The 27935-nt window shown below is 37.8% G+C and overlaps 1 protein-coding gene across 1 annotated transcript in view; it reads left to right on the top strand.

Annotated features, from left to right (window-relative positions):
- The window catches only part of RYR2 (ryanodine receptor 2), a 279326-nt gene that overhangs the window by 39732 nt on the left and 211659 nt on the right, over positions 1–27935 (top strand). Inside the window, exon 2 of the mRNA XM_070734013.1 lies at positions 27111–27230. Within this exon, the coding sequence (XP_070590114.1) occupies positions 27111–27230 (120 nt within the window). The remainder of the gene's footprint in view (positions 1–27110; positions 27231–27935) is intronic.

Consider the following 27935-nt stretch of genomic DNA (forward strand, 5'->3'; position numbering starts at 1 on the left):
AAAATACATGCATGATAGGTGACTATAATGCAATAATAGAAGCAGACTTGAACTATACAACTACAAAGAAAAATAAGAATTCTAGGAAAGCTTTCTTCAGTATTGTAGAGGAGTTTACTATTCAAGATGCTTAGAAAGAATGATATTCAAGGGGAAAACAATACACATTTTATTCAAATAGACATATGTCATTTTAGAATAGACGTGATGTGGATGTCAACTGATCTATTAGCCAATATACAAGACATAAATATTGAAGCAAGCACATGGGCAGACCATAATCCGATTAAAGTTACATGGAAGGGTCAAAAAAAGACAGTAAGATGGACATTAAATCAAACAATATTAAATGAAAAGTAATTTCAACGAACTATGGAGAAAGAACTGGTATTCTTTTTCAGAGAAAATAAGAAATAAAATACTTCATTATAAACTTATTGACTTATTTGGGGAAAAGAAATAATAAGAGACAAACTAAAAAAATGGAAAGAGGGGTATAAATTTTTTTGAGATGGATTACAAAAAGATACATGAAATAAGAGGAAGAATAGAATAGAAGAATAGAATAGAATAAGATGAAGAATAGACCAGAGGAATTCAGAATAGAATAGAATTCTTTATTGGCCAAGTGTGATTGGTCACACAAGGAATTTGTCTTGGTGCTTATGCTCTCAGTGTACATGTAAAAGAAAATATAAATTTGTCAAGAAACATGTGGTACAACACTTAATGATTATCATAGGGGACAAATAAGCAATGAAGAAACAATCAATATTAATAAAAATCTTAGGATACAAGCAACAAGTTACAGTCATACAGTCCTAAGTGGGAAGAAAAGGATGATAGGAATGATGAGAAAAATCTAGTAGAAATAGAAGTGCAGATTAGTAAAAAGTATGACAGTGTTGAGGGAATTGTTTAGTAGAGTGATGGCGTTCAGGGAAAAAATGTTCTTGTGTCTAATTGTCTTGGTGTGCAGTGTTCTGTAGCGACGTTTTGAGGGTAGGAATTGAAACAGTTTATGTCCAGGATGCGAGGGGGGGGGTCAGTAACTATTTTCCCCACCCTCTTTTTGACTCGTGCAGTATACAGGTCGTCAATGGAAGGCAGGTTGGCAGCAATTGTTTTTTCTGCAGTTCTGATTATCCTTTGAAGTCTGTGTTGGTCTTGTTGGGTTGCATTTCTATAGACATTGCCTACAGTTCTGTCTATTAAATTTAATTAGCCCACTTTAAAAAAAAATCTGTAGAAAGTTGGCACTATAATAGCAACTGCTGATAGGTGAAATAATGGAAAATTGTGCTCTTTCCTCTAACAGATATAACCATCAACTTTTCTTCTTTGCAGTCTGGAGGGAAAATAGAGACTCCAGAGGAATAAGAGTTAGAAAATACTCACTAAGAATGTTTAGAAGGTAAAAGTTACTATTCCAGAATACACACACAAGCAAATACATATACTGTACATACATATATGATGTTGTTTGTCCTTCATGTTCGAAGAGGACCTTGACATCTAACAGGTTGTGGGCTGTCCACTATGTGTTCACAGGTGGCTGGTAAGGCCTATATGGGCACAAAATGTTGGGCAGACGTGTGGGCACCATTGTCACGGCATTTGCAAATATGCATATATGTAATTTTAAAGTGGCAAAACACTAACTTGTTTTTTCTTCATTTTTATATGTAGTGGGCTTAGCAATTTCTTTTGTGAAGTATGGTAGTTTGCATTTGTTCACTGCTGTGACACTCCTTTTATCAGCATGAGGTAACTATCACAATGGTTTGGCTTCAATTGGCTATGGAATATAACTTTTGAGGATTTGAAGGAAGCCAATATTAATGGGCTGAGACTCAATGGTTGGTTTTCTGTTCATTCCCAGGTGGAATAAATCAGTATATTTATGTGATGCAAAGGAAGTAATAGAAATGTGTATGTAACCTAGAAGTCATGTTGAAAAGCTTCTGCTAGGGGTGGCCTGCTGAGCAAAATAGTAGATGAAATAAAAGGGTATTGGTGACATAGATTTGATAAGAAAGGGAGATGAAAAGTGTCTATATCAGCAATAATTCATTTACGTGATCTTTCTTATTTTGTCTAACATGAAATTATAACCTGAATTTCCCAAAACATATATGTGAAGAGTTTTATTTCACTAGATTTCTTTCTACAGCCCCTGGGCTTGTGATACTTATTGGATGTTGTGAATGGGACATGTTTGTGTAGTATCAGATTCCATATACTATATTTGATTGCTTACTGTGAATGATGGTATGTAGTTAGGAAGGTGGAAGCTGGGGCTTGAATTGTGAATTAGAATTAATAATAATAATGATAATAATGATAATAATAATAATAATTATTATTATTATAATTATTATTATTACTATTACTATTATTATTTATTAGATTTGTATGCCGCCCCTCTTCGAAGACTCGGGGCGGCTCACAACAATGATAAAAACAATATTATACAGGCACAAATCTAATATTAAAAAAACAAACAAACTAAAAACCCTATCATAATTAAAAACCAAACAGCACATACATACCAAACATAAATTATAATAAGCCTGGGGTAAAGGTGTCTCAGATCCCCCATGCCTGGCGGTATAGGTGGGTCTTAAGTAGTTTACAGAAGACAAGGAGGGTGGGAGCAGTTCTAATCTCCGGGGGGAGTTGATTCCAGAGGGCCGGGGCCACCACAGAGAAGGCTCTTCCCTTGGGGCCCGCCAGACGACATTGTTTAGTCAATGGGACCCGGAGACGGCCAACTCTGTGGGACCTTATCGGCTGCTAGGATTTGTGCGGTAGCAGGCGGTTCTGGAGGTATTCTGGTCCAATGCCATGTAGGGCTTTAAAGGTCATGACCAACACTTTGAATTCTGACCGGAAATTGATCGGCAGCCAATGCAGGCCACGGAGTGTTGTAGATACGTGGGCGAATCTGGGAAGCCCCACGATGGCTCTTGCGGCTGCGTTCTGCACGATCTGGAGTTCTTGGAAATTGCTCTTTTGTGTCCAGAAGATGACTGCTATATTTTTTGGGACAAAGCATGCAGATGTTGAGTGGGAAATAGGTCCCCATAATGTTGCTTACCTTATGTTTTTATTACATACTTTTTGGAATGGGCTAATGGCAGTTGCTGTTGTTGTAATGTGTGTTGTGACATTTCCAGTGTTGAAAATTTGCCAGGAGTTCTTTGGAAATCTATATTACTACTAAGATTTCCTCCCAATAGTTTGTAGGTTCACTGGCTCACTCCATGTAAGCATCGTTACTGGCACATTTCCTAGTTGATGTGCTATTGTAGAATTTTTACAGAAATCAAATGTGTCATGTTTCTTGTGGCTTCCATGTGAATGTGCATTAGATATGGCAGTTTCTGCTGGCAAAGCATTAGCATATATTGAGCCTTGATGTAATGTGAATGTAAGATGGCTTCAGTATTTTCTGAAAGATATTGAATTGGAATGTAATGTATTAAATAAATTTATTGTTATTTTTAGAGCAAACTCGGACAACATAGGTATGTCTGCTTTTCTATTTCTCTATATTTTAATGTTGATATGGATTGTTTTAGTATTTTAACTTTGTTATAAGTATTTGTATTTTTAACTTGGACTGGAAGTCTATGAGAATGGCTTATTGGGAAAATGAGTAAAACATTTTATAACTAAAAATAAATCCTGAGTTTGTGATACGAAAATTTCAAAATTCTTTTTTATTCAAGATAAAATTTCCTATCTTTCCTATCTTTCTTCTTATTGATGAATGTAATCAAATTAGACATAAGACTTTTACAAATTGAATTGGAAACGGGTAACAATCTGCATGTGATTATTGAGATATTGTTCTTTTTTATTGTAATTAAAAATTAAAATAAAACTTAAAATAAAAATAAAAATATAACAACAGGCGAATGAGAGTACTTGCTTGCCTGAAGCACTGAGGTACTTCCAGGTTGAAAGGATAACCAGTGACATCACTGTTGCCCAGGGGAGGGGGATGCCTAGTTGAGGTCTCCTTTCATTTCCCCAGCAGGAGCTGGAGTGAAGGACAGGAGTTCAACCCACACCCCATGGCAGCACCCGGGTCTCAAACATGGGCTTGCTAACCTCACATCCTAACTATGTGAACCACTGTGCTCCTTATGAGAATATTTAAATTAACTTGCATCAAAAGGAAGAATATTTGTTACATATAAATTATCCTCACTTTTATAAACTTTATTAAGTTGTTATGAGCAATCTCGGATAGAAATTACATTACTCCCATCATTCCATAGACAAAACATCAATGTTAATATTATTCATTTGATTTTGTGTTGTTTTACAATACAATGTTGAATAAAAATTTAAAACATGTTTTAATTCAGACTGCCACTTCAAACAGCTCATTCGTGCATTTTTATTTCAGATCTTATAGTTAGGAAAAATGTCTGTGTCCAAAATCTAAAAGCATCCTGTGGATGTGACTAGTTGAAGAGATGAAGGGAACAGTATCTAAGCTTGCAAGATAGTTTGTAGATTAGAGATCTTGGCTTGCATGGAGTAGCATGGGGATGTTTGCTATAGAGCCAGACTTTGATGTGTGCTTGTGGCACATTGGCCAGCATATCTGGCGGTATTGTCCTTAGCATTAGTAGATATATACTATATAACATAGATGCAGCTCAGACAGGCAAAAAAGTTTAGTTTTTTCAGTCTTCGGAGTGGGGCGGCATACAAATCTAATAAATAAATAAAGTCTTCCTCTTACAGTGCTATTAAAAAAAGCTTTGATTGACTAAACTCATAATGGTCAGGAGAGATCAAATTTTGTTGGTCCATCCAATAATTTAAAAAATTGTTACCGAAGCATCATACAACAGAATATATAATGTCAGCTATATTTGTCAAACAATGTTCTTCAGAAGACCACCCCATTCACCAGTTTCTGAAAAGCTGTAACTAACAGGAATCTGATTTATCAATAAAGTTGTTCCTTAATATCAGAGCCATTACAGAAAACAATACTGTATGTTGTAGATTTTGTCCCCCTCATTTCACAAAACTTAGTGAATGAATCATATGGGTTGATAGCAGATGCAGAAATCAGTTTTGTAGGTTTCTAGATGCCGAATTACTGTATCTACAAATTTACAGATGAAAAGCAGAATACAGGTCCACACAGTACAGATGTCATATGCATGTAGAAAGAAAAGTTGGCTAACAAGCAGGCTATTGTAGTGCTCATGTTTTAAGTGCAAGTTATCCACAAATGTATTCCCATGTATATGCATTGGAATTCTCCATCATACTTTATGTCATATGAACAAGTGTAATTTGTAACGTCAGAATAGTAAATGGGGAAAAATGTAATAAATGAAGTCAGTGAAAGAAAAATACATTTCTTCTACGGGAAAGTGGAAAGATGTAATGGATCTGAATGAATGAATGTGATCTGATTTGTGGAGTAAAATTAATGAAGGAAAGTATACATATAGATTTAATTATGAACAAAAAGACAAAATTGTAATCCATAAAGTTTAATTTTTATCATTCGTATTGCAGAGGATTCACATCAAAATAGAAAATTGTAAACTAGTAATAATGGCATATTATACTCCAATGAATGGTGATCACTGAAGAACAAAGGACGACTTTGGGGAAAAATTGTACCTATTTCCAAATGAATACAATTGAGGGGAAAAAAGCTTATTAAATGACACGAATGGATGTAAACTCACTAGAAGAAACCTTATAGAAAAATTGGTCCATTTAGACATCTGTAAATGAATGAGTATGGTGACTATTTAATGAATGATCTGCTTAATAAAAAAGCCTATTTCAAATGTGTAGTTTAACTGTAGGTCTGTTCATCCCTATGACAAAAGAATATGATTCTAAAAGCATGAATGATTTTATTGTCTGGGAAAAGACTGAGAAAATTAGAGATGCTTAGAAGAATTATAGGAGGTTCTGCATATGAGACTATTCAGTATTGTCAAAAGGAGATCTTCAAACAAGAAATGGAAGAAAAGTGAAAGAAACTAGAATGGGTAGAAGAGAAAAATTGAATTATATATGAAAAAATATTAAATAAATATTAATCTTCAAAGAAAATGGATGGAAAATGGATGTAAGAAAAATGAATGCGGAAGCTGTTTGAAACAGAGTTAAAAGAATTACATTACAGTGTTTTGTTTGCTCGAAAAAAGAAAATTAAAGGAAAGATGGAGAACTTTAAAGATGTACGAATACTGGTAGAACAGAAGTTAATAGTTTACATATTTACAGCAGCACGAAGCTTACAACTTCAGCCTGATGATGGTGAATGTGATTTCACCAAAACGTCGCATAGACATTCAAAATATTACACAGGGCAAAACCCGAACTCAGAACAATCTACATACATATACCCGTGAAAATCTACGAAAACATATATATAACACTGTTTGGCCTAGAACAAGGACAGAAGCACCAGCCTGAAGATGACGAGTGAGACCTCGTTGAAACGTCGCCAGAAATTTCTAAATCCTACACGGGAAGAAGCCCGAATATACCAAGATGGTCTCTCTCTCTCTCTCTCTCTCTCTCTCTCTCTCTCTCTCTCTCACACACACACACACACACACACACACATATCAATTAAAACAGGAATTTATGATTTAGAAAGTAAGGAAATTTTTTAAATCCAATCAAAATTACAATAAATAAATTCAGACCTAATACTCAAGGTGTCCAGCAAATCTGGAAAACAGGGAAATCAGGGAATTATCAGGGAAATCAGCAGTTTGGGAAATATCAGGGAATTATCAGGGAATTTGTGAAAAAAACGGAATAAATCAGGGAAAAAAACCAAACTGTGTTACTTGGCCGAGTCAAGCAAAAATAAGCATAACTGTGGCAACAACTTGCTTCCTCAGCTACCGATATTTCTCCACGGCTTAGCCGTTTGGTATGACATCATCTACGACCACACCTTAACTAGATCATAAGTTACAGGGAAATGTCAGGGAAACATCAGGGAGTTTCAAAATGCTTTCCGCCCTGGACAACCTGAATACTGCATTATTACTTGCCCCTCAAAAGGAACCTTGAATTTGGATGTTCTCTCTTTTTACTTTTGGATTATTTTCACAGGACTTTTATGGTTTTTGTAACAGTAGTTTGTTGTATTTGAACAAGTATGGCAATTGCTCTAACAGCATCAACTCAGCAAGTACTTACAGTAAGCATATGCCTTGTATATATAATAGCAAAACATTTTATTATATTTGAACTCATCCTGCATTTTTTATAGATCTTTTTTAGTCTAAAGAGAAAATCCCAGAGTGATTAGGAAATTTTTTAAATAATGTTTTAATGTCATCCATTTGATAAATTAAAAAGCTAGAAATTTGGTAATGGAAGGGATTTGATAATTAAGTAGCAAGGCTGGTGTGGCTGTGATTTAATTACTAGAAGAGCAGAAAAAGTGAGGCAGCTAATGAAAATATTAAAGGAACAATGAATCAAGGGAGAAGCATAAGAGTAATATAGAACATGCTGTATCATTTTCGATTCTTTGCATGGTGCAGGCATAAGGACGAGAATATAAGAAATGAACTATTTTTTTTTTTTGTAAATCAGAAAATGATACTGAAATGGAAGCATTTCAAGGGAAGGTGAACATGCAGCCATCCATAGAGCTTGTTAGGAGTTCTAATTCTAGCATTAGGACATTGAATTATACACATATATTTTAATAAAGAAACTGTACCTTGAGAATTATATATAGTCATGATTTAAAAGGTGGATGTGAGGTGGGAAGTCAAGATGTTTAGAGAATGACTCATTGATTTTGGTTTAATTTTATTGCATGCTGCAATTGAAAAGTGTAAAATCTTTAGTGTTTTGAAATTCTTTTTAAGGGAGATGACTTTGATTCCATGTTTAGCTTGCTTTTTCAAATGTAATTAATTTACTTTAGGGATTAAAATATTTGAAGTTGCCAAGACAAGGAAGTGTACAATGGGATGCATACAGCATCATGAATATGTAATTTTATTTATACATTTTCTTTGCTCTTATCCCCAATAGAGAGATTTAGTGGAACTAATATGAGATGATGATACTGTACTTCATTTACTTATGTAGTTTGAGTTTTTCCTGTTTTTTGAATGCCTTTTTAAAAACATGGTAACAGGAACATAATAGTGTTATTTATTAATACTGGAAGAAACCCAGGTATCATCTAGATAAGGTATTAAGATTTATTTGATGCTTGAAGGGTGATGGGTTCATATATCAACTATTAGACGGTCAGATAAGAAGTGCTACATCAAGTTTTTGCTCACTATGACACAATTGCACATGTCTACGGTAGAATGCTAGACATTTGGCTTCACATTCCTGTTTTCTATTTGTTACTTGTGATTGTACCTCCTGAACAGAACAACTGCATCATGATTCTGGCCTAATATGCATTCTCAACAAAGCGTGTCAAGTAATTCGGTAGCACTGGCTGGGGTTAATGATGATGACTCTAGGATGCCTTGTAGTATGCTTAACCTTTGTTGGATGGGAAACAGATATTAGTTTGAAATGACTTCTGAGGAAGAAATGGCAGTTTGAAGATTGCTTGGTGAAAAATGTTGACAAATGCAATGGAATGAAGATCTGGCAAGTAAATTGTCTTTTAAATAATTCCAGCAAGGAGTAGAGTTGAGATCTCCCACAAGTGCTACAGTCACCAGCTCCTCATGAGGAGACCACATGATATTGCTCTCCAGCAGGTTTAGAGCTTTGGAAGATGAGAGAATAACCATCTTGCTCATATTTGGCATCTTTGAAAAGAAAATAAACTTCATACTTTCATTTCTATTTTTTGGATTAACAACTTTTACAGCACTAAGTGAGTTTCCTTCCATCTTAGCTAAATTCATTTTAATTACAAGTTTAAAAACTAAAACAAAGGAACAAAGTGATGATTAAAACTTTTTTTGGACGTTTTTCTATTAAAAAGAACACTCAAACTCAATTTACAATTGCACACTGAAACAAAATATTTTAATGTTGGACCTATTGAAAAATATTTTTAAATATTAGACTCCAAACTCAGGTAGTCTATACAGGCTCTATAGATAGACTGTCTAAAAGATGAAAAGGGTATACAATTTGCGTGAGGACGATGTGTGTGTGTATGTGTCTGTGTTATTGTAACATTGTGGTGTCTATGCTGAATAACTGGATAATATTCCTGTATTATTCACTGTAATCAGTAGAAACAAAAAAGGAAATTAATTAGTAAAACATTTTATTTTTAAAGAATAATGTGGTGACTCAGGGTCTCGCACAAAAGCAACACAACCAAAGAACAGGTCTAACTCCCTTTTATTGTTCCAACTGTGCCCCCAAATGATCCAACATTCACTACAAGTCCTGGAGCAAAGCTCTCCCATCCACCTCCAGAAGCCTCTGGCTGCGCGTAATCCAGTAAGCAAGGTTAGCCAAACAGTAATCAGAGCAAGAAGTTCAGTGAAGCAGGCAAACCAGGTAAGCCCTACAAGATAGAGTACAGCAATCTCCAAGTTTTGGCAAGTGCACATGAGACTCCACGGATTCATTGTTCCTGACAAATGCCCCTCCCACTGGCACTTTCTTACATCTCAGTCCCCAGGTGTGCCTTGTGAAAGGGGGTGGGGCACTGTCCTCCCTTGTAGCTGGCACAATCTGCTTTGATCTCGCCTTCTTTCTCCCCTCCTTGTTCTTGGAACAGGAGGGAGTAATCCTTGCTCTTCTTCTGAGATCCGGTGTCTCTCTTTCTGCAGGCCTTACTAATTCAGTAAAGCTCTGCCTGGACAGATCCCCAGTTTACTCCAGGACCAATGGAGCCGCCCTCTCAATCTCTGTCAGCTCTTGTTCCAGTTCATCTTCCCCTACAGATTCAGACTTATGGGGGCATGACAAATAATTAGAAATACATATGCATGTACACATATATTACTGTTTGTAATTACTGGTTTACTTCAGGAGGCTATATGATGTGATAAGATAACGTTTGTTATCACTTTTTCTGTGTACACATAGGCACATTCTTCTCTCAAAAGAAAATATACATACACACACACCTATGCTGCACACACACACGTACACTCAAACACACAATTAATCACTGTTCACTCTGAATACACTTTGAAAGAAGTCTTGAGAGTCTACAAGGTTGATACTATATGGTCCAAAGCTACTACAAAATCTAGTTGTTCTGCTTTGGATACCACAAAGACTCCTCCCAGAAAGTAACAAAGAAAACCAGTAATGGAGATGTTGTCTAGTGTCCCTGACTACTCTGCAGACCTTATATGCCTTATATGCCATGGCCTGGATAGAAGGAAGTGAACTTCCAATAAACATTTCTGCCAACCTCACCACTCTCTGCACAGCATTCCTGTCCAAAATAGTAGTACAGTGTTCCCTCAATTTTCGCGGGTTCGAACTTCGCGAATAGCCTATACCACGGTTTTTCAAAAAATATTAATTAAAAAATACTTCGCGGTTTTTTCCCCTATACCATGGTTTTTCCCACACAATGATGTCACACGTCATTGCCAAACTAATAATTTTTGCAAATAAATAACAAAAAAATTAATTATTGTTAATAAATAATTATGTTTATAAATATCAGGATCACTAAGTGTCTTATTCAATGGTGAGTACCCGTAATAATGGTGAGTAAATGGTTGTTAAGGGAATGGGAAATCACAATTTAGGGGTTTAAAGTGTTAAGGGAAGGCTTGTGATACTGTCCATAGCCAAAAATGGTGTATTTACTTCCGCATCTCTACTTCGCGGAAATTCGACTTTCGCGGGTGGTCTCGGAACGCATCCCCCGCGGAAATCGAGGGAACACTGTACTTCCAAACGAAACAGTAATACACTATGATGGGATGTTTTCTATCGTCCTTCTAAGGAAAGTGATGAGGGCAAGGAAAGGAAGATGTGCTCTTCTCATATGACATAGAGATTGCAGGTGCTGCTGAGTCCACTTCTCCAGTGTAATAGGACTCACCCGCAGCCATGGAAATGGGTCAGTGGGTCTGTCGCCTCAAGTTATAGGCTAGTTGCTATGAGGATAGAGTAAAGGGAGATCTTTCTTGAAGTCCCCTTGAGCTTCTGGAGAAAAAACAGACTTTAAATATAAATAAATCTAGAGGTACTGTGGAAATATGAAAAATGTGAAAGGTTGCCAAAGGCAGAGGTGGTTCTCATTTCTCTGCCTGTTTTTATTGAGACAGAATCAAGTGAACAATTTTGCTTTATCTCTAAGGTGAAAAAAAGCACAATTAAAAATAGATATCAAATGCAAGACATGGAACTTCAGTTTATTGCGTTATCCAGATGAACCAGTTTTGTTGCGTTAGAATGATTCTCCTCTCCAATACTCACAAATTCAGACTTTTTCTCTTCTAAAATGAATTTTGTATTATGATCATTAAAATGTATTAAAAGATTGTCATTGTTGTGGCCCAGTTTTCAAACTGTTATGGTAAAAGTTGAATAAGTTAGTCTAGGTCAGTGATGGGCAACCTTTTGAGCTTGGTGTGTCAAAATTCGCCAAAAAACTGAGCATAACTCGGGTGGTGTGTCACCTTGAGAAAAAAACATAATTTTGTGATATTTATAGTTTAAATAACAAATGTGCATAATTATTTAACTTACCTACTTAGTGACTTCTTTGTTAATCTGTCAGTTGGTTTCTTTCGTTGGTCTTGCTGTTATTTAACTTGTGTGGAGTGCCATGAACTAAGATAAGTGAGGGAGAGGGGGAATTCTTCCAGTGATGGCGAACCTGTGGCAGTCCAGCTGGACTGCCACAGGTTCGCCATCACTGATTTAGTGACTTTTTTGTTGCTGAATTTCATTGGCTAAATCTTCAATTGAAGGTTGGTATTTTGTAGATAGGTAGATAAACAAACAAACAAATAAATATAAATATAAATAAATAATAAATCCCTTCTTTTTTATTAAAAGAAATTAATAATAAAACAAAACCAAACTCTATTACTATTAAAACTAAAACAACCAGCAAATTCAAAAACATAACTATTAATAAAAACAGGTGAGGGTTGGGGTTTTTTTTCTCTGTTATTATTTAAGTGCTTTTACCATATGCTTTAAATCAAGAGTCACTTCTCTCTCTATTTATCTCTCTTTCCTGTCATTCTCTGCCTCAAACATTTTCTCATTACTCTTTTTTTTCTCCCCTTTATTCTATCATTTCTCTCTCTCTCTCTTCCTATCTTCTCTCTCTCACTCTTTCTCTCTCTCCCTTCCTTTCTTTCCTTGTCCCTTCCTTCCACTTTTTTCACTTTCTCTCTCTCTCCCTTCCTTTCTTTCTCTTCCTTCCACTTTTTTCTTTCTCTCTCTCTTTTCCTTCCTTCCCCTCTTCCCCTCCCTCTCTTTCTCCCTCTCTCCCTTTATAACACTGTTCTGGAAGGCGAGCAGGGAGCAGAGGGGCGAGGGCGAGGGGTGCAGACCCTGAAATAGGCCTGCAACCCCTCCCCTCGCTCCCAGCGGCCCCTGCGAGCCAACCACCGTTCGTGGTGGGCTCCGACGCTTGGCGCCGCGCCAATCAGCTGGGAGGCGGCGCCCCCCCCCCAGCTGAAACTGACGTCCGGCCGGGGTGATTCTTCCCCCTGCCGGACAGGCATGCTTGTGCTGCCAAAGGCAGCGTGTGGGCGAGCCTGCGCTCTGTGCAGGCGCGCCCAGCTGGGAGGCGATGTTCTCGCCCCTCCCAGCCATCACAAATATCGGCCGGGTGAAAATCGCCCGGCCTCTTAATTAAGGGGAGAGGAAAAATAATAATAATAATAATTGCGGTTGCAATTGCACTCCCTAAAGCTCCCTGTTTCTCCGGCGGCCGCGTGTCACCAAAAATGGCTACGCGTGTCAGTGCTGACACGCGTGTCATAGGTTCGCCATCACTGGTCTAGGTTGTTGTTATATAAAATACCATATTTTTGGGAGTATAGGATGCTCCAGACTATAAGATGCACCTACCTTTTTGGGGGAGGCAAATAAGAAAAAAATCTGTTTTTGCCTTCCAGCATCCATGCGGTATTTATCTGGCCCATTCACTATGGTCCATTCAGTGCTGCCACTGCCCATTCAGCACGGTCTGTTTGCCGCTGCCCGTTCACCTTGGTTCATTTGGTGTGGCCCATTTTCTGCCTCCTGTTTGCTGCTACCTGTTTGTCACTCCCGCAGCCCATTCGCCACCACTCCATTTGCTACCACTGATCCCCGCCGCCTGAAACTGGCCAAAATGCTATGCATGGAGGCCAAAAACGGGTTATGTGGAGTCTGAAAATGTGACACATGGAGGCTGAAAATGGCCAAAGGGCGTGGGCTGGCAGGTAGGCCGAGAAGGGGAGGGGAGACTACAGCTACAGTTCTGGAATATGGGGGTGACTTTCCCAATAACATCAACAGGCTACAGTCAGTCTGCCCCATCTTCATTTTCCTTCACTCCGATTGACCAAACTTCTTGAGAGAAGGAACACAAAAGAGATTTACAGGCTATGTGCCTGGACCAGGTGCTTTCTCTCGGGCCTTCCACCTGGGGGCCTCACAGAAGCAGACAGAAGCCTAAAAGGTAGCTGACCTCCCACCCAGTGGTCCTTGGGATTTAAAATTATGAATTTAGTGATCCCTGAGGTCCAAAAGGCTGGAGACCCCTGACTTATAGAGAAAAGGAATGTCTGTTAAGTGAATAATGTAATCATTTCTCAATTCTTGGTATTGTCATTCTTTCACGATTGGTTGTACAGTCAACAGGATTAAGCTAAGAGTGTGTGATTTGATTAAGCAGATATTTTAACTTTCAGCATTTTTATTTTGTAGATATTAGCAGATCAGAATCTTACTGAATAAGAGATGATTTTTCTTCATTATGCTTTGAATTAAAATGACTTAAACAGAAATTGTATATTTATTTGCCTACAGTAAAGTCTTTTGAATAATGCTGTGTTTCCCTGAAAATAAGACATCCCCCACAAAATAAACCGTTCTCCAAAAAATAAACCCTCCCCCCAAAATAAGCCCTCCCTGAAAATATACGCATGCACAGCTAGTCCCCGCCATTTCTTCTGGTTAGGGTTGTTGGGTATTTTGATTACTATTAATATTATTAGTATTAGCCGACTTCAGCTGGTTTAATTTACAGCGGATTTAGCATGGCAAGAAATCAACACATGGCTCAGAATCCCATTTGTTAGCAATGAATGACCACTCCTTCATAAAGATGAAAAGTATAATATTTACTTACAATTCTGTTGATTCATGCAATTACAGATTGCAGGCAGATAAGTTTATATTCCAGTCCATATTAATAACTTCTGGATGGTCCCATGTGTGAGGATGGCTTTGGATTTCATCTCACACATGTGTCCTCAGCTGAGGACAATGGAGCACACAGGAGATAGAAGGAGGTGAAAAAGAAGTGTCATCAAAAAGAAGCGTTGGCTTCCCTTCACCACGTGACGTTCCCGGCGCTCTTGCTACTGGAAGGGAAATCGCCGATTTCAGTAGCAAGAGCGCCGAGAACGTCATGTGGTGAAGGGAAGCCGACGGAGCCATCTCAGCAATTGCTGCCTCTCCAGCAGCTCCTTCATTACGTGACTTCCCGGCGCTCTTGCTACTGGAAGGGAAATCGCCGCGTGTTGGAGCCACAGGGAAGGAGAAAGTTTTTGAAGCTGCTTACAGGTAATAAGAGGAAGCAATGAGGAAAGGAGCCCCCAGAAGCTGCCAAGATTTCAGCAGCCCCCACCCTTCCTGCAGCTTGGAGCTCTTAGAGAGCTCCTCAGCCCCCCTGAAGCTGCCGGGATTACATTTCGGATAATGAACAAAATTTTCTCTGGCTGTTCGGTATCTGAATTTTTGTTCAGATACCGAAGCAAATTTTTGCCGAAAATTTTGTTCGTTATCCGAAATGTACGAGAAAGGAAGCGTTCGAGTACCGAGGTACCACTGTATATTGTATTACTATTCTGCTGTGAGCCCCGAGTCTTCGGAGAGGGGCGGCATACAAATCTAATAAACTAAACTAAACTAAACTAAACTAAACTTATATAGTCTGTAGAGTACCTACCCCTTTTGGTCATCAAAAGGTGACACGCTGGTCAGTTAATTGCGACCTGACCATAGAGATATGTTTACAAGACAGTGCAAGCATGTAGTAGAGTGGTTAAACCCAACAAGGGTTAGGGAGACAGAGCTGGAAATCAGCTAAGATGGCAAGAGGAGCCAGTCTTGCTCCACGTATCCCAAAATAAGAAGACTTCATCACAATAAGGTCAAGCACTTATTTCGGAGTTCAGAAAGTATAAGGGTATTAATTTTGGGGAAACACAGTATGAAATTTAAATTTGATTAAATATGCATAAGATTTTGCTGTCTAAAGAACCTGGTTACACTGATGCCATTCCACTGAATGTAGATATTTATTAGGGATGGATGTTGTTTTAGACATCTTTGACTGATTTGTTAATTATTGGTGTGACATTTTTGAATTTATCAAAGTAGACTGGGTAATTTTCTTCGGTATGTTTTATTACATGGCCTTGTAACAAAAGATCTTCAGCAATTTCTAAAATAACTGGAAGATGAAAACTACACAAACAAAAGCATAATGCAACATAATGTAATACAACATTAAGAATTTTCAATTAGGATTTAATAAAATTTAAAAAGGTAGAGAAAAGCACAAAGCAGAATTTAAAAGATAGAATTAAAGATAATGTGAAGATGCCAGAAATACATTAACATTGTTGCTGTGCTGTTAAAAAGAAAAAGTAATAGCTACTCAATGAATAATTTCTGTCTTTGTTTAATCTGAATTATTTATGTCAAGTAATCTGTTTAGAGACTATTACAAAGTATTTTTTGCTTTGACTGTTGGTGCTTCCAGATGGATGATTTATACATTATTAAATTCTTTATTAGGCTTATTTTCAATATTTACAAATACAGTATAAGGGGTTGGGGATCCCAGACTGGGGTTGAGGACCTGTGATCTAATAGTGTTCTTTTTTGTTGGCTGCTTTTTCTAACTCTCCCTCGTGTATGTGTGTCTGTTTTCAGGTGATTCTGAGCAGCTTGAAGTGACTTCTTGAACCCCTTTTGGATGAAATATCTGAACGAGATGCCAATTGATGCAATTTTAAAATTAAATTGAGATGTTTAATTTAGATTAGGACAGATTACAATGGACTGATGAAATATGGGAGGCAGTATTTGATTTAGAAAAAAGGAATCAAATGAGTAATATGTAATAATAAATATGGAGTTGCTCTTCATAATGTTGGAATTTTCACACTAAATTACAATCTGCTTTAATGGACCAGTCATAACTTCTATTCTATTCTATTCTATTCTAAATTGTTGTCTGGGTCCTTTTACACAAGTTACTTGCCTGAAGCAGTTATTTCTACCCCACTCCATACCCAATTTAAAGGAATGGAGGAAAGGAGCGTAGGGCTCCTTCCTACTTTAAAGGAATGCAGGAGATAAGATATAGGATTTTGCATCTACACTTTTCACAACAATTGATTTTAACAAGACCCCTCATTTCAACCTGAACTATAAATATTCCCTTTTACTGGGATTTTAATATATCCTGTACATGCACTTTGAGTGAAATGATGTAGAACAAAGACTACTTAAGTGTAATTCCAAGGGAGTATTTTATTGAAATAAATGCAGCCTAGTTGGGGCAACTGAACTTTACAAACTTCAGAAACTCCTTTTACAAATATCAAAATACTTTAACAAAGTAAGCTGATAAAGTGCAGAATTTGTAGCACCCGTCCAGGAAAGCCATTCTGTATTGCTTCAACAAAATGTCATCAAGTGTATTTGTGCCAAAGTAAACAAAGGTTGCATGACATGTCACTGATCACTCAGTTGAAGAGATAGGATTTGCAGATTCTGTGTAAGAGCAGTAAGTCAGTTAATACAAGAATTGCTTTACCTAAAAAGGAACTAAGAAAGATAGGGTGTTTGATATTTGCATGCAGTTAACTTTATGATCAACAGTGACTACTGCAATAATTTTTGCAATCCCAACTTCATTTTATTCAAGAGGAAGAGAAGTGAAATGTATGGTATTTGGGGTATTCGTTCTATGGTTGAACTATTTTAGGAATATAATCAGGGGTGGGCTTAAAAAAAATTAGCAAGGGGTTCTCTGTCTAGTTGCTGGATGACTGTGGCCATGGTGGGTGCGGCCTAGTCAGCTTCCTGCACCACGACAGAGTGGTCAGTGCCTGGAATGTACTACTTGTTTCTGTGGTTTCATCCCCAAACCCCTATAACTTTAATTTTAGACTGTTTACTGTTGACCTCACCCCATTCCTAAGAGGTCTGTAAGGGGCATGTATAAGCACACCAATGTGCCTACCGTCCCTGTCCTACTGTCCCCCATTTATTTGTAACCATTTCCTGTACTCGTAATCATGTTTTTTCTTCTATATGTCACCTTATACATGCTTGACAAAATAAATAATGATATATAGTATTTTTGAGTGTCTTTTTTAGCAGGGTCTAAATTGCCCCCCAAATGGAAACCCTATTGTCACAAAGACAGAAGGATTTGCATTCTTTAGAAAAGGTGAATGTATATCCTTAAATCTAAATTTAAATAAAAATACTGTGTTTTAATAGAAGAATTTACCCTGTTGAGGGCAATTCCAAAGCCTCTGCTGTATCATTACATTTGGTTTCTCTGTGTTTTTTTATTTAAGTTGGTGTTAGACCTAATAACCATTCAATTAGAATAGTGCAGCATTTCCCAAACTTATTATGAACTGTACAGTTAGCAAGGTCAGAGACAAATGCTGTAGATCATATTATTTGTTATCATAGCAATGCACAGATACAAATCATCTCTCCTGTCCAGCTCCATAATTCAAAGCTGATCGTGGTACATTGGCAGAAGAGGCACCAAAATTGAATCTTGCTTCTATTATAATTGCATTTGTATTTCATAATTGGTGATTGCTTGATTTAACAGATATCTTAATCCTTGGAGTAAAGAGTTTCATCCTTGCCTACGAGGCTTCTGATTTGTGAGATCAGTTATTATGTTGTGAGTCGCTCCGAGTCCTCAGAGAGGGGCGGCATACAAATCTAATAATAAATAAATAAATAAATAAATAAATAAATAAATAAATAAATAAATAAATAAATAAATAAATACGCCTGTACGTACGTATGTACGTACATAAATAAAATTATTATTATTATTATTTATTAGATTTGTATGCCACCCCTCTCTGAAGACTCGGGGTGGCTCACAGGATACAATATAAAACAGTGAATACAAAACAGATCTACTTAATTAAAAAACTACATAAGCTAAAAACCCAGTATATTAAAATCAATTGAACAATTCATTCACAGCCATACATCACATTTATTGGCCAGGGGGTCTAGATCTAATTGTCCCAAGCCTGGTGACATAAGTGAGTCTTGAGACTCGTGCAAAAGGTGAGGAGGGGGGGCAGTACGAATCCCTGGGGGGAGCTGATTCCAGAGGGCCCGGGGCTCCACAGAGAAGGGTCTTCCCCTAGGCCCCATTAAATGACATTGTCTGGTTGAAGGGACTTGGAGAAGGCCAACTCTGTGGGACCTAACTGGCCGCTGGGATTCATACGGCAGAAGGCGGTTCCGTAAGTAATCTGGCCCAATGCCATGTTGCAAGAAGTCTGATATTTTGTTCATGGAATATTTGATTATACACCAGGTTTGCTCAATGCCAAGCTCCCCTTAATATATAACCTAGTTCTTCTACTTTTGTTTCTTGACAATTGTCTAAGAATATGCCATTGCCACAGTTGGAAAGAGAGACATAACACAGGTAGTACTCATTGAACGTCCACTCATTCAGTGACCATTCAAAGTTATAGTAGTTCTAAATGAAAGGTAGTTAGCGATGTTTCCTTATTGTGGCTGTTCAAGCTTTCCTACCACAATTAGGGCGCTTGGCAATTCACTCACTATTGCAATATCGGTGTCCTAATGTCACATGGTTACCATTTTTAGCCTTCAGTGCTAGCTTCTGACAAGCAAAGTTTATGGGAAAGCTGACAGGTTGCAAATGGTCATAGGATACAATCACATCCATGTGACAGGATTGTTGCAACTGCGTGAAATACATCTCAGAATAGCAGCTAGAGTTGCTGCAATTGCCATTGTATTGTGGTTGGCTCTGGACCACCTCCTGCAGTGAGGAATTTGGCTGTTGATTTAGGGGAATCCTCGGGTTATCAGAGACCTGTTTTATTGCCAGCAGAATCAGCCAGTGAAATTGATTCACAGCCAGGGACAGATAGTTGGGGAGAAGAATCAGACGAGGAGATGGGTGCAGTCAGTGCTCCAATTAGTGAGTCATCAGAATCAGAGGAGGACCCACTTGTGGATGCCCATGTGCGCAGGCTTATGGCAAGAAGGGACCAGTTGCGCAGGCGTCTCAGAAGATAAGTGAGCACACATGTTCAAGGGGTAATTATGTTAATGTGTTTTGTGATAAATTATGGGTGTTGGGGAGTGTACGTGTGGGCATTTATCCATTTGAGAAAAAGACTCCTAAAAGAACATTACTACAGTTTGTATTCAAGGACATCTACTGAACTTTGGACACTTCATAGTTAAATAACTCTTGGGGGGTTTCTGGCGTGGGTGGCTGTGGAGATTTACAGCCGTTCTCATCTGCTCTTTTGTTTTGACACGCTGCCGTATTCAAGGACTTTTTTGGGTGAGAGTAATTTGACTCCACTCATAACACATTGGAAATTGGTCCAGTCATGTGACTTCATGCTTTTCAGTTGCATGGCTTAGCAATGAAGTTGCCAGACCCAATTAACATCATTGGGCAAAGACTATCTGTACTTCAGTTTTACCATCTGGTTCTTCCCCCACTGCTCTGAATTTGGTAGCTGAAACTTGAAATCAGTGAAAAGTCAAAGCTTTAGATAATGTTGCAAGCTTTATACCTTATAGCAGGCGTTTCAGTACTGTACATTAAAGAAAGAAGGAGAATTTGGATAGGTTTTGCTTTTCTACCTTGCTTCAGCAGACTGCAAATACACGTCTAGCACCTAGCTAACTGCATCCTACTATCAAAAGAACATTGTGACAGAGTGAAATGCCTGCCTCAAGAAAAGTATCTCAGTTTATACTAGATATCTTTTTTGGGAAGATATTTTGTGTTTTAGTCAGCATATGACTAAAACACATAGGTAGAAAGGGGGAGAAATGCTAGAAGTCACCTGTAAAGTGACATGTACATGCCTTAGATATCCAATATAAAAAGAGTCAACAGAGAAAGTGGGAAGCCTGCTATATTTCAGAGGCTGCAAGATATACTGCCTGAGAGGATGTCATCTGGTTAATATCGAGTGAAGTGGAGGAATGGGCCCAGACATTACAGCCTTGGGACTAGGAGAAAAACGGGGAGAAAAATCGTGGAGCGGATTTTTCAATCCTGGAGCGGTTTGTGGAAATGTGGAAAAAACCAGGAGGACAGACTGTGTTGGGTAAGAAGATTAAAATAGTACTGGACAGTACTGGACACAGAAGAACCTTCTGTGTTAAAAGGTTTTTAGGCAGGAGAAAACTCAGACATTCCAATATCAGTAATTGAGATAAGGAGGAAAGAAGAAGCCATAGTAAAGTACTGTGGAAAATGAGGGAAAGGTCATTTAAAGGTCTATGAAAGAGACACACATTCTCTTACATACATGCTAATTTATAAATGATATTCTCACTAGTATATTGTATCACACTGCTTTATTAAAACAAATATTTTACTGTCTTAAAATCCCTCATTTGTTTAGTATTAGTTATGTGTGTAATTGTAATAGCTTCTATCTTGACTCTCCAACATCCTCCAACACTCTTTTATTAGCCAAGTGTGATTGGACACATAAGGAATTTGACCTCAGATTAGTGATCTCTTAAACAAAGAGCAAGCAAAGTGACAAAGAGGGAATTTAGAGTTAGTTTCTATCTGTATCCTATTATTCCCTTGTACTCAATAGGTCATGAAGAGCTTATAGATCAATAGCAATGGATTTAGAACTTCAACAGAAAACAACACAAAAAGTTTGGGTTTTCCTGTAAAACTTTGGGCATTACCAAGCATGTATGTATTCTAGTGTTTTAATTTGTTTAATGTAAGCAACTCCCCAAGAGCAGAATTGCTCATCAGTTCCTTCTTTCCCAAACTCTAGAATTTTGAGACCATATCTTAAATGCTATAGTTTTCATGGGGAGGATTGCTAATTATTACAATGGCTGCATGGTAGTGTGCTCAATTAACACACTCCCACCCAAAAGTGAGATGGGGATTGGAAGATATGCAGGCATCCTCCTTGCCTTTCCTAAACTTCTTAAAACCCATCTCTGCTGTCAGGCATGGGGGAACTGAGACATCTCCCCTTGCCTATGTAGTTTTATGTATGGTATGTTTGTGTGTATGCTTTTTAAATAATGGGGTTTTTAGGTTTTTAATGTTAAATTGTTATTTAGACTTTTAATATTAGATTTGTTATTGTATATTGTTTTATCACTGTTGTGAGTCGCCCCGAGTCTTGGGAGAGGGGTGGCATACAAATCTAATAAATAATAATAATAATAATAATAATAATAATAATAATAATAATAATAATTGTGATCGTGGAGAAAAAGAAAGTATGGATCATCGACATCGCAATCCCAGGAGACAGCAGAATTGAGGAGAAGCAGCTAGAGAAATTAGTGAAATATGAAGATCTAAAAATCGAGCTGCAACGACTCTGGCATAAGCCAGTGAAAGTGGTCCCAGTGGTACTTGGCATGCTGGGCGCAGTACCAAAGGATCTCAGCAGGCATTTGAAAACCATTGGAATTGACAAAATCTCCATCTGTCAATTGCAAAAGGCTGCTTTACTGGGATCGGCAAACATAATTCGCCGCTACATCACGCAGTTCTAGGTGCTTGGGAAGCGCCCGACTGGTGATGAAATACGAAATCCAGCATAGTGATCTCGTTTGCTGTGTTGTATTGACATAATAATAATAATAATAATAATAATAATAATAATAATAATAATATTGATACTAATCAACACCAATAGATTACCATAGACTCAAATAATCTATACTGCTACTCAAATTGAGAATATGAATAATATATATGTTTCAAGCATGGGGAATCTTGACGACAGTCTTTCTAAAATCCCTAAATTGAGTTACAGTATTCCACAAAGAACCAGGATCATTATTCCTCCATCTTATATGAACAGAGATGGTCTTCAATCGTCCATTGTATCTTATTTCCCAATTGTAAAATATTCTTCCAAAAGTAACAGTGGTTTATAAAAATTGTATTACCTGTGATTTAGGGGTTTCTGTATGGAATATATGCAGTGAAGGGCTACCGAAATTTTTACTACCACACTGTGGGTGTGGCTTATGCAGGATGCCCTGCATTTTTCTTTCAACATTTTTCAGTGTAAATTGGGTGCTCTGGCATGGAGCTCCATTTTCGCTACCTCACTGCATTTATTTATTTATTTATTTATTTATTGGATTTGTATGCCGCCCCTCTCCAGAGACTTGCTAACAGCGACAATAAAACAGTGTACATTCCCCCTGTCCGGGCAGTAGCCCACCCCTGAATATATAGAAATAGGTCAAAACAAAAAGAATAATGCAATATAGGTTATTGTGGTTGCTGGGCATTTTTTATTCATCTATATTGTACTCTTTTTTTGGGGTGGGTGGGGTGGACGGAGAAATTCCATCACACAGAGTAATGATAAAGGAAACAGGTCTAGATACCTACGCAGATGGATTTTAATTAGATTGTCCTTCATATCTCGTGTATCACATGTTTTTGCTCCAAAAAGTGTGCTCCAAAAGGTATGAAGGGCAGAGTAACCTCATGAGATTTGGTTTCATTTGGGAGATATTTTTTTTTGTATGTGAAATGACACAATGAGATGCAACTAGTAGTGTAGGAATCATTTCATTAATGCACGTATTTTCCAAAGCAAACATTAAATTGTGATTTGCCAGATTACAGCAGCTAGTATTCAGCTTGTTCTTTTTTATAAAATGGGATAGCAAAAAATATCAGCAGAAAATGTTTTAAGTCTGGACTGGTATTGAAATAAAATGCATAATTTATGAGTTACCAGAGAACATTATGATTTGTAATAGAATTTTTCATTTGATTATGTTAGTATGCTGTTAACGTATCAGTTGCCAAGGAAAGTACAAAATTTATTTGCTGCCTCCTTTCATATCCTGGTAGCTATTTTTTATACGTTGAACTTTTTAACATTTAAAAATGCTTGCATTTTCTATTTTTTCATAGTTATAAAATATGCTATTTCATTGCATTTGATTTGCAGAGTATTAAAAGGTGTACTGTTACATTTCATTCTAGAAACACTGAATCTAAAATTTATTTTGCCCAAAATGAATTTTCACTTGAATTCTACTTCTTATTCTTTCCACATGTGTTTTTATGCTTGTGTATTCCCAGGTTTCTCCTGGCTCTGAGAAAAACATGTACAGTAGTTTGCTATTCCTTTATCTTCACTATACCTTTATTTTAATGTGTATCTTCGAAAGGAAGATCTTCTATGTCTTCTATCTTTTATGCCGTCAATCTTCTATATTTCTAACTCTAATTGGTAGATACTTCAAATAATTTCTCTAGTTGTGTTGTACAGATTTCGAATAAATTAAAATGTTAATTTATGAGGCCTTTTAATGAGGGATTTGTCCTATAAGACTTGCTTTTATAGGGAAGATTCTTAATGATGAGAAAGATTGACAATCATGTGCATCCAGCCACAGTATTTTTGTCCCCTTGAGTTAGCTAGCAAAGATGAAAGCAACTAAAATATTCACTATTGTAGTTGAATTCATAATATTTTGTTGTAGGACACCTGACCTGAGGATGTCTGCAGAGAAAGGGTAGAAAAAGTCAAGATGATGGGCATAATAAGATTGAATTCTTGGTTCTTTTTGCCCATATTTTTAAAAAGGCATGCCTTCCATCATATCATCTCATCTCAATTTGCATTCCAGATGGGAATTAGAACAGCTGAATAACTTTGGTATTATCACAGCAATGATAATATTCTTAAAGAAGCAGATTGTTATTAAATATTAAGGTAGAGATGGCTTTCCTATAATTAAAAGATAAAAATCTTCGACATTTTTCAGTTAAATGCTAGTTAGTATTCCATTTGTGACTATGTACTTTTGATCAAGGAAAGGTAACCATAGGTAACCAGGTAAATGTAAATATTAGAGGGGATTATTCTTTGAGAAGGTGCTTGGTAGAAGTTTTGGAAAGAGTCCAAGAAACAACAGTAAGCAAAGTTTGGAAAGTGTACTATACGGTGGTCCTCTATTTAAGAACTTTTCTAGATAAGAACCGGGTGTTCAAGATTTTTTTGCCCATTAAGAACCATTTTCTACTTAAGAACCCGAGCCAGGAAAAATTTCCCAGGAAATTTGAGAGCAGCATGAAGGCCTGGCCAGTTTCCTGCCATTTCCCCTGAGTTTCTCTCTCTGGCGCAGTGTATGGGAGGCAGCCTCGCGCCCGGGTGTATGGGAGGCGCATTCTCTTCCTCGCCGCCTCAGAGTCGTTCTTTTTTTTTTAAGCCTTAAAGTTTTGGATTTTTTAAAATTGTAGTTATACAGTGATCCCCCGATCATTGCGAGGGTTCCGTTCCAGGACCCCCCGCAATGAGCGGGTTTTCGCGAAGTAGCACTGCGGAGGTAAAAACACCATCTGCGCATGTGCAGATGGTGTTTTTACTTCCGCCGCAGCAGCGAGGCTTCTCCGCTGACTCCTGGCGAACTTCCCCGCTTTAGGAGTCAGCGGAGAAGCGGCGCACCTGTTTTAAAACGATCGGAGCCGGCCTGGGGGGGGGCTTTCCAGCAACCCCCGAGCCCGGGTTGGGGGCTCGGGGGTTGCTGGAAAGCCCCCCCAGGCCGGCTCCGATCGTTTTAAAACAGGTGCGCCGCTTCTCCGCTGACTCCTAAAGCGGGGAATTTCGCCAGGAGTCAGCGGAGAAGCCGCGCACGTGTTTTTAAAACGTCGCAGCCAGCCTGGGGGGCTCGGGGGCAAGCCCCCGAGCCCCCCAGGCCGGCTGCGACGTTTTAAAACACCCGCGCCGCTTCGCAGCTGTCTCCTGAAGCCGAACGCGGAAGTTAGCGTTCGGCTTCAGGAGACAGCTGCGAAGCGGCGCGCGTGTTTTAAAACGTCGTAGCCGGCCTGGGGGGGGCTTTCCAGCAACCCCCGAGCCCGGGTTGGGGGCTCGGGGGTTGCTGGAAAGCCCCCCCAGGCCGGCTCTGATCGTTTTAAAACAGGCGCGCGGCTTCTCCGCTCACTCCTGGCGAACTTCCCGGGCGAAGGGCGAAGGGCGGGCGAGCGGCGGGCGAACGGCGGGTGGCCGGGCGAACGGCGGGCGAGCGGCGAACGGTGGGTGGCCGGGCGAACGGCGGGCGAGCGGGTGCTGGGGGGGCTTCGCCCTCCCGCCAGCAAGAGGGGGAAGACCCAGGGAAGCCGCAGATGGTGTTTTGACTTCCGGGTTCAAAAATCGCAAATTAGCCTGTTCGCAATGGTCGGGAACGCAATAACCGGGGGATCACTGTATTTCACAAGGAAAATAAACTGAACTGTTCCAAGAAATGCATAAATAAATAGTGAAGAATTAGAGCAAACTGATGAATTTAATCACCCTGGTTGAATGTTTACTAAAGTTGGGAATTTAGATGGAGAAAATTTACGACATTCAAATGCTGGTAGAAAGGGAGTGGATAGTATATTGTCCTTGTGAAGAAAGAATATAAAAAAGAATAAAAATGGCTATGTAAGAGTACACTTGTGAGATTACAGATAGTCCTTGATTTATCAACAGTTCACTTAGTGACTGTTCAAAGTTATATCATCACTGGAAAAAGTGGCTTATGATCATTTTTCACTTATAACCATTACATCATCCCCATGGTCATATGATCTAAATTCAGATTGTGGCAACTGACTCATAATTATGATATTTGGAATATCCTATGGACCGGTGATCATATTTTACAACTATCTGACAAGCAAAGTCAATGGGGAAATCAAACTCACGTAACATGTTTCTAACTTAACAATTGCAATGATTTACCGAACAATTGTGACAAGAAAGGTTGTAAAATGGGCCAAAACTCACTTAACAAATATCATACATAGCAACATAAATTTGGGATTCAATTGCAGTCGTAAGTTGAGGACTACCTTTATTGCATGGAAATGAGAGTTGGATATGTCAAAAAAAATTGAATACAGTAGGAATGGAGTGTGTATAGGTATTTCTTGAATTACAACACTTAAAAATTTAAAGTTACAACAGACTTGAAAAAAGTTATTTACAATTTGTCTTTGAAGTTATAACTGCTGTACCATTCCCATGATGATGTGATCCCATTTCAGGTGCTTGACAATCCTTTAGTGCTAGGCACTCCTTTAGTGTTAAAAAGTGAGATGGGCAGTATATAAATTTAGTATAATAAATCAGAAGTTTGTGATTTTGGTGCCTTTGAGTTATTGTTTACTAATGAAAACCATGGGTCATCCTTGGCTAGCGATACTCAGCTTAGCAATCACCTTAATTGCTGCAGCTAATATTATGATTATATTTGAAATTAAAATGTTAGCTTAAATTCTTGAAATGAGGTTGCCATACAGATATATCAAAAATACAAAGTGCAAAGTGGTTACACATTATCTTGAAATCACTTAGAAAGATAAGTTTTTTAAACGACATACTGTATATAAATAAGTAAATCAAAAATATTTCCAGTTGGAAAAGACTTTTTTGGTTTAATTGTGAGTATGGTATGTGATTGTCCTGCTGTGCTTATTTCTTCTCATTCAGTGATGACAGGATTTATGTCAGTGAAATAAATAAACAACTGTCCTAGGATTAATTTTGACTTCAGCTATATTTGGAAATACATCCCAAAGACCTGCAATCTAAAGGACTTAATCTTGTCATTCTCTCTCTCTCTCTCTCTCTCTTTATTTTTAATAGGATGATGAAGTGGTTCTGCAGTGTACTGCTACTGTTCACAAGGAACAACAGAAATTGTGTCTTGCTGCAGAAGGGTTTGGCAACAGGCTCTGCTTCTTGGAATCAACTTCAAATTCCAAGGTACATCAAGCTGTCTTGTTCTAATGCTGTTTTAGATATTACTGATTCTGCTTCACGAACCATATCAGATGCCAAGAGAACAGTGGGCTGCAAGGGAGAATGAGCTGTAACATTGCATATAAACAGCAACATGAGGTTTTACTGACAAGAAAGCCTGCTCTTGCGGCAGTTTCAGTAGCCTTGCATAATATAGTATATGCATTCATACATGGAGGTATATTTAGCATCCTTGTGAGACAGCTATGTTTATCTGTGATATAAAACAGTTTCTGAAATTTTAAAATATTAAAGAGGTGCTCTTGAGACAACATTCTTTTTTACCTTTAAAAAATAAGATTAAAAAGTAATACAAACTAAATATAAAGAAGAAAAGAGAAAAAGAAACAAAATTTAAAAAACAAAAAAGTGCAGAGAGAAAAAAGTTAAAGAAAAATAGAAAAGAAAGAAAAAAAGATACAAATAGCTTCTGATATTCTTCACAGCAGCTATGAGTATATTTTATTATTGTATAGAATTATATTTTATAATATATATAATATTATATTTATCCCTCTCTTCAGTTATATCTCAGAGTACATTCTTAAATGCATCCAATTTTATAAAAAAAAAGCAATTTAATGAAAGATTAAATTTACTAGAAATCTGTACAGAGCTTTTGTGGGAAGAATGGGATTTAGAAAACATTAGAGTCATGAGTGACAAAGT

This window comes from Erythrolamprus reginae, chromosome 1 (assembly GCF_031021105.1).
Source record: "Erythrolamprus reginae isolate rEryReg1 chromosome 1, rEryReg1.hap1, whole genome shotgun sequence".
NCBI lineage: Eukaryota > Metazoa > Chordata > Lepidosauria > Squamata > Dipsadidae > Erythrolamprus > Erythrolamprus reginae.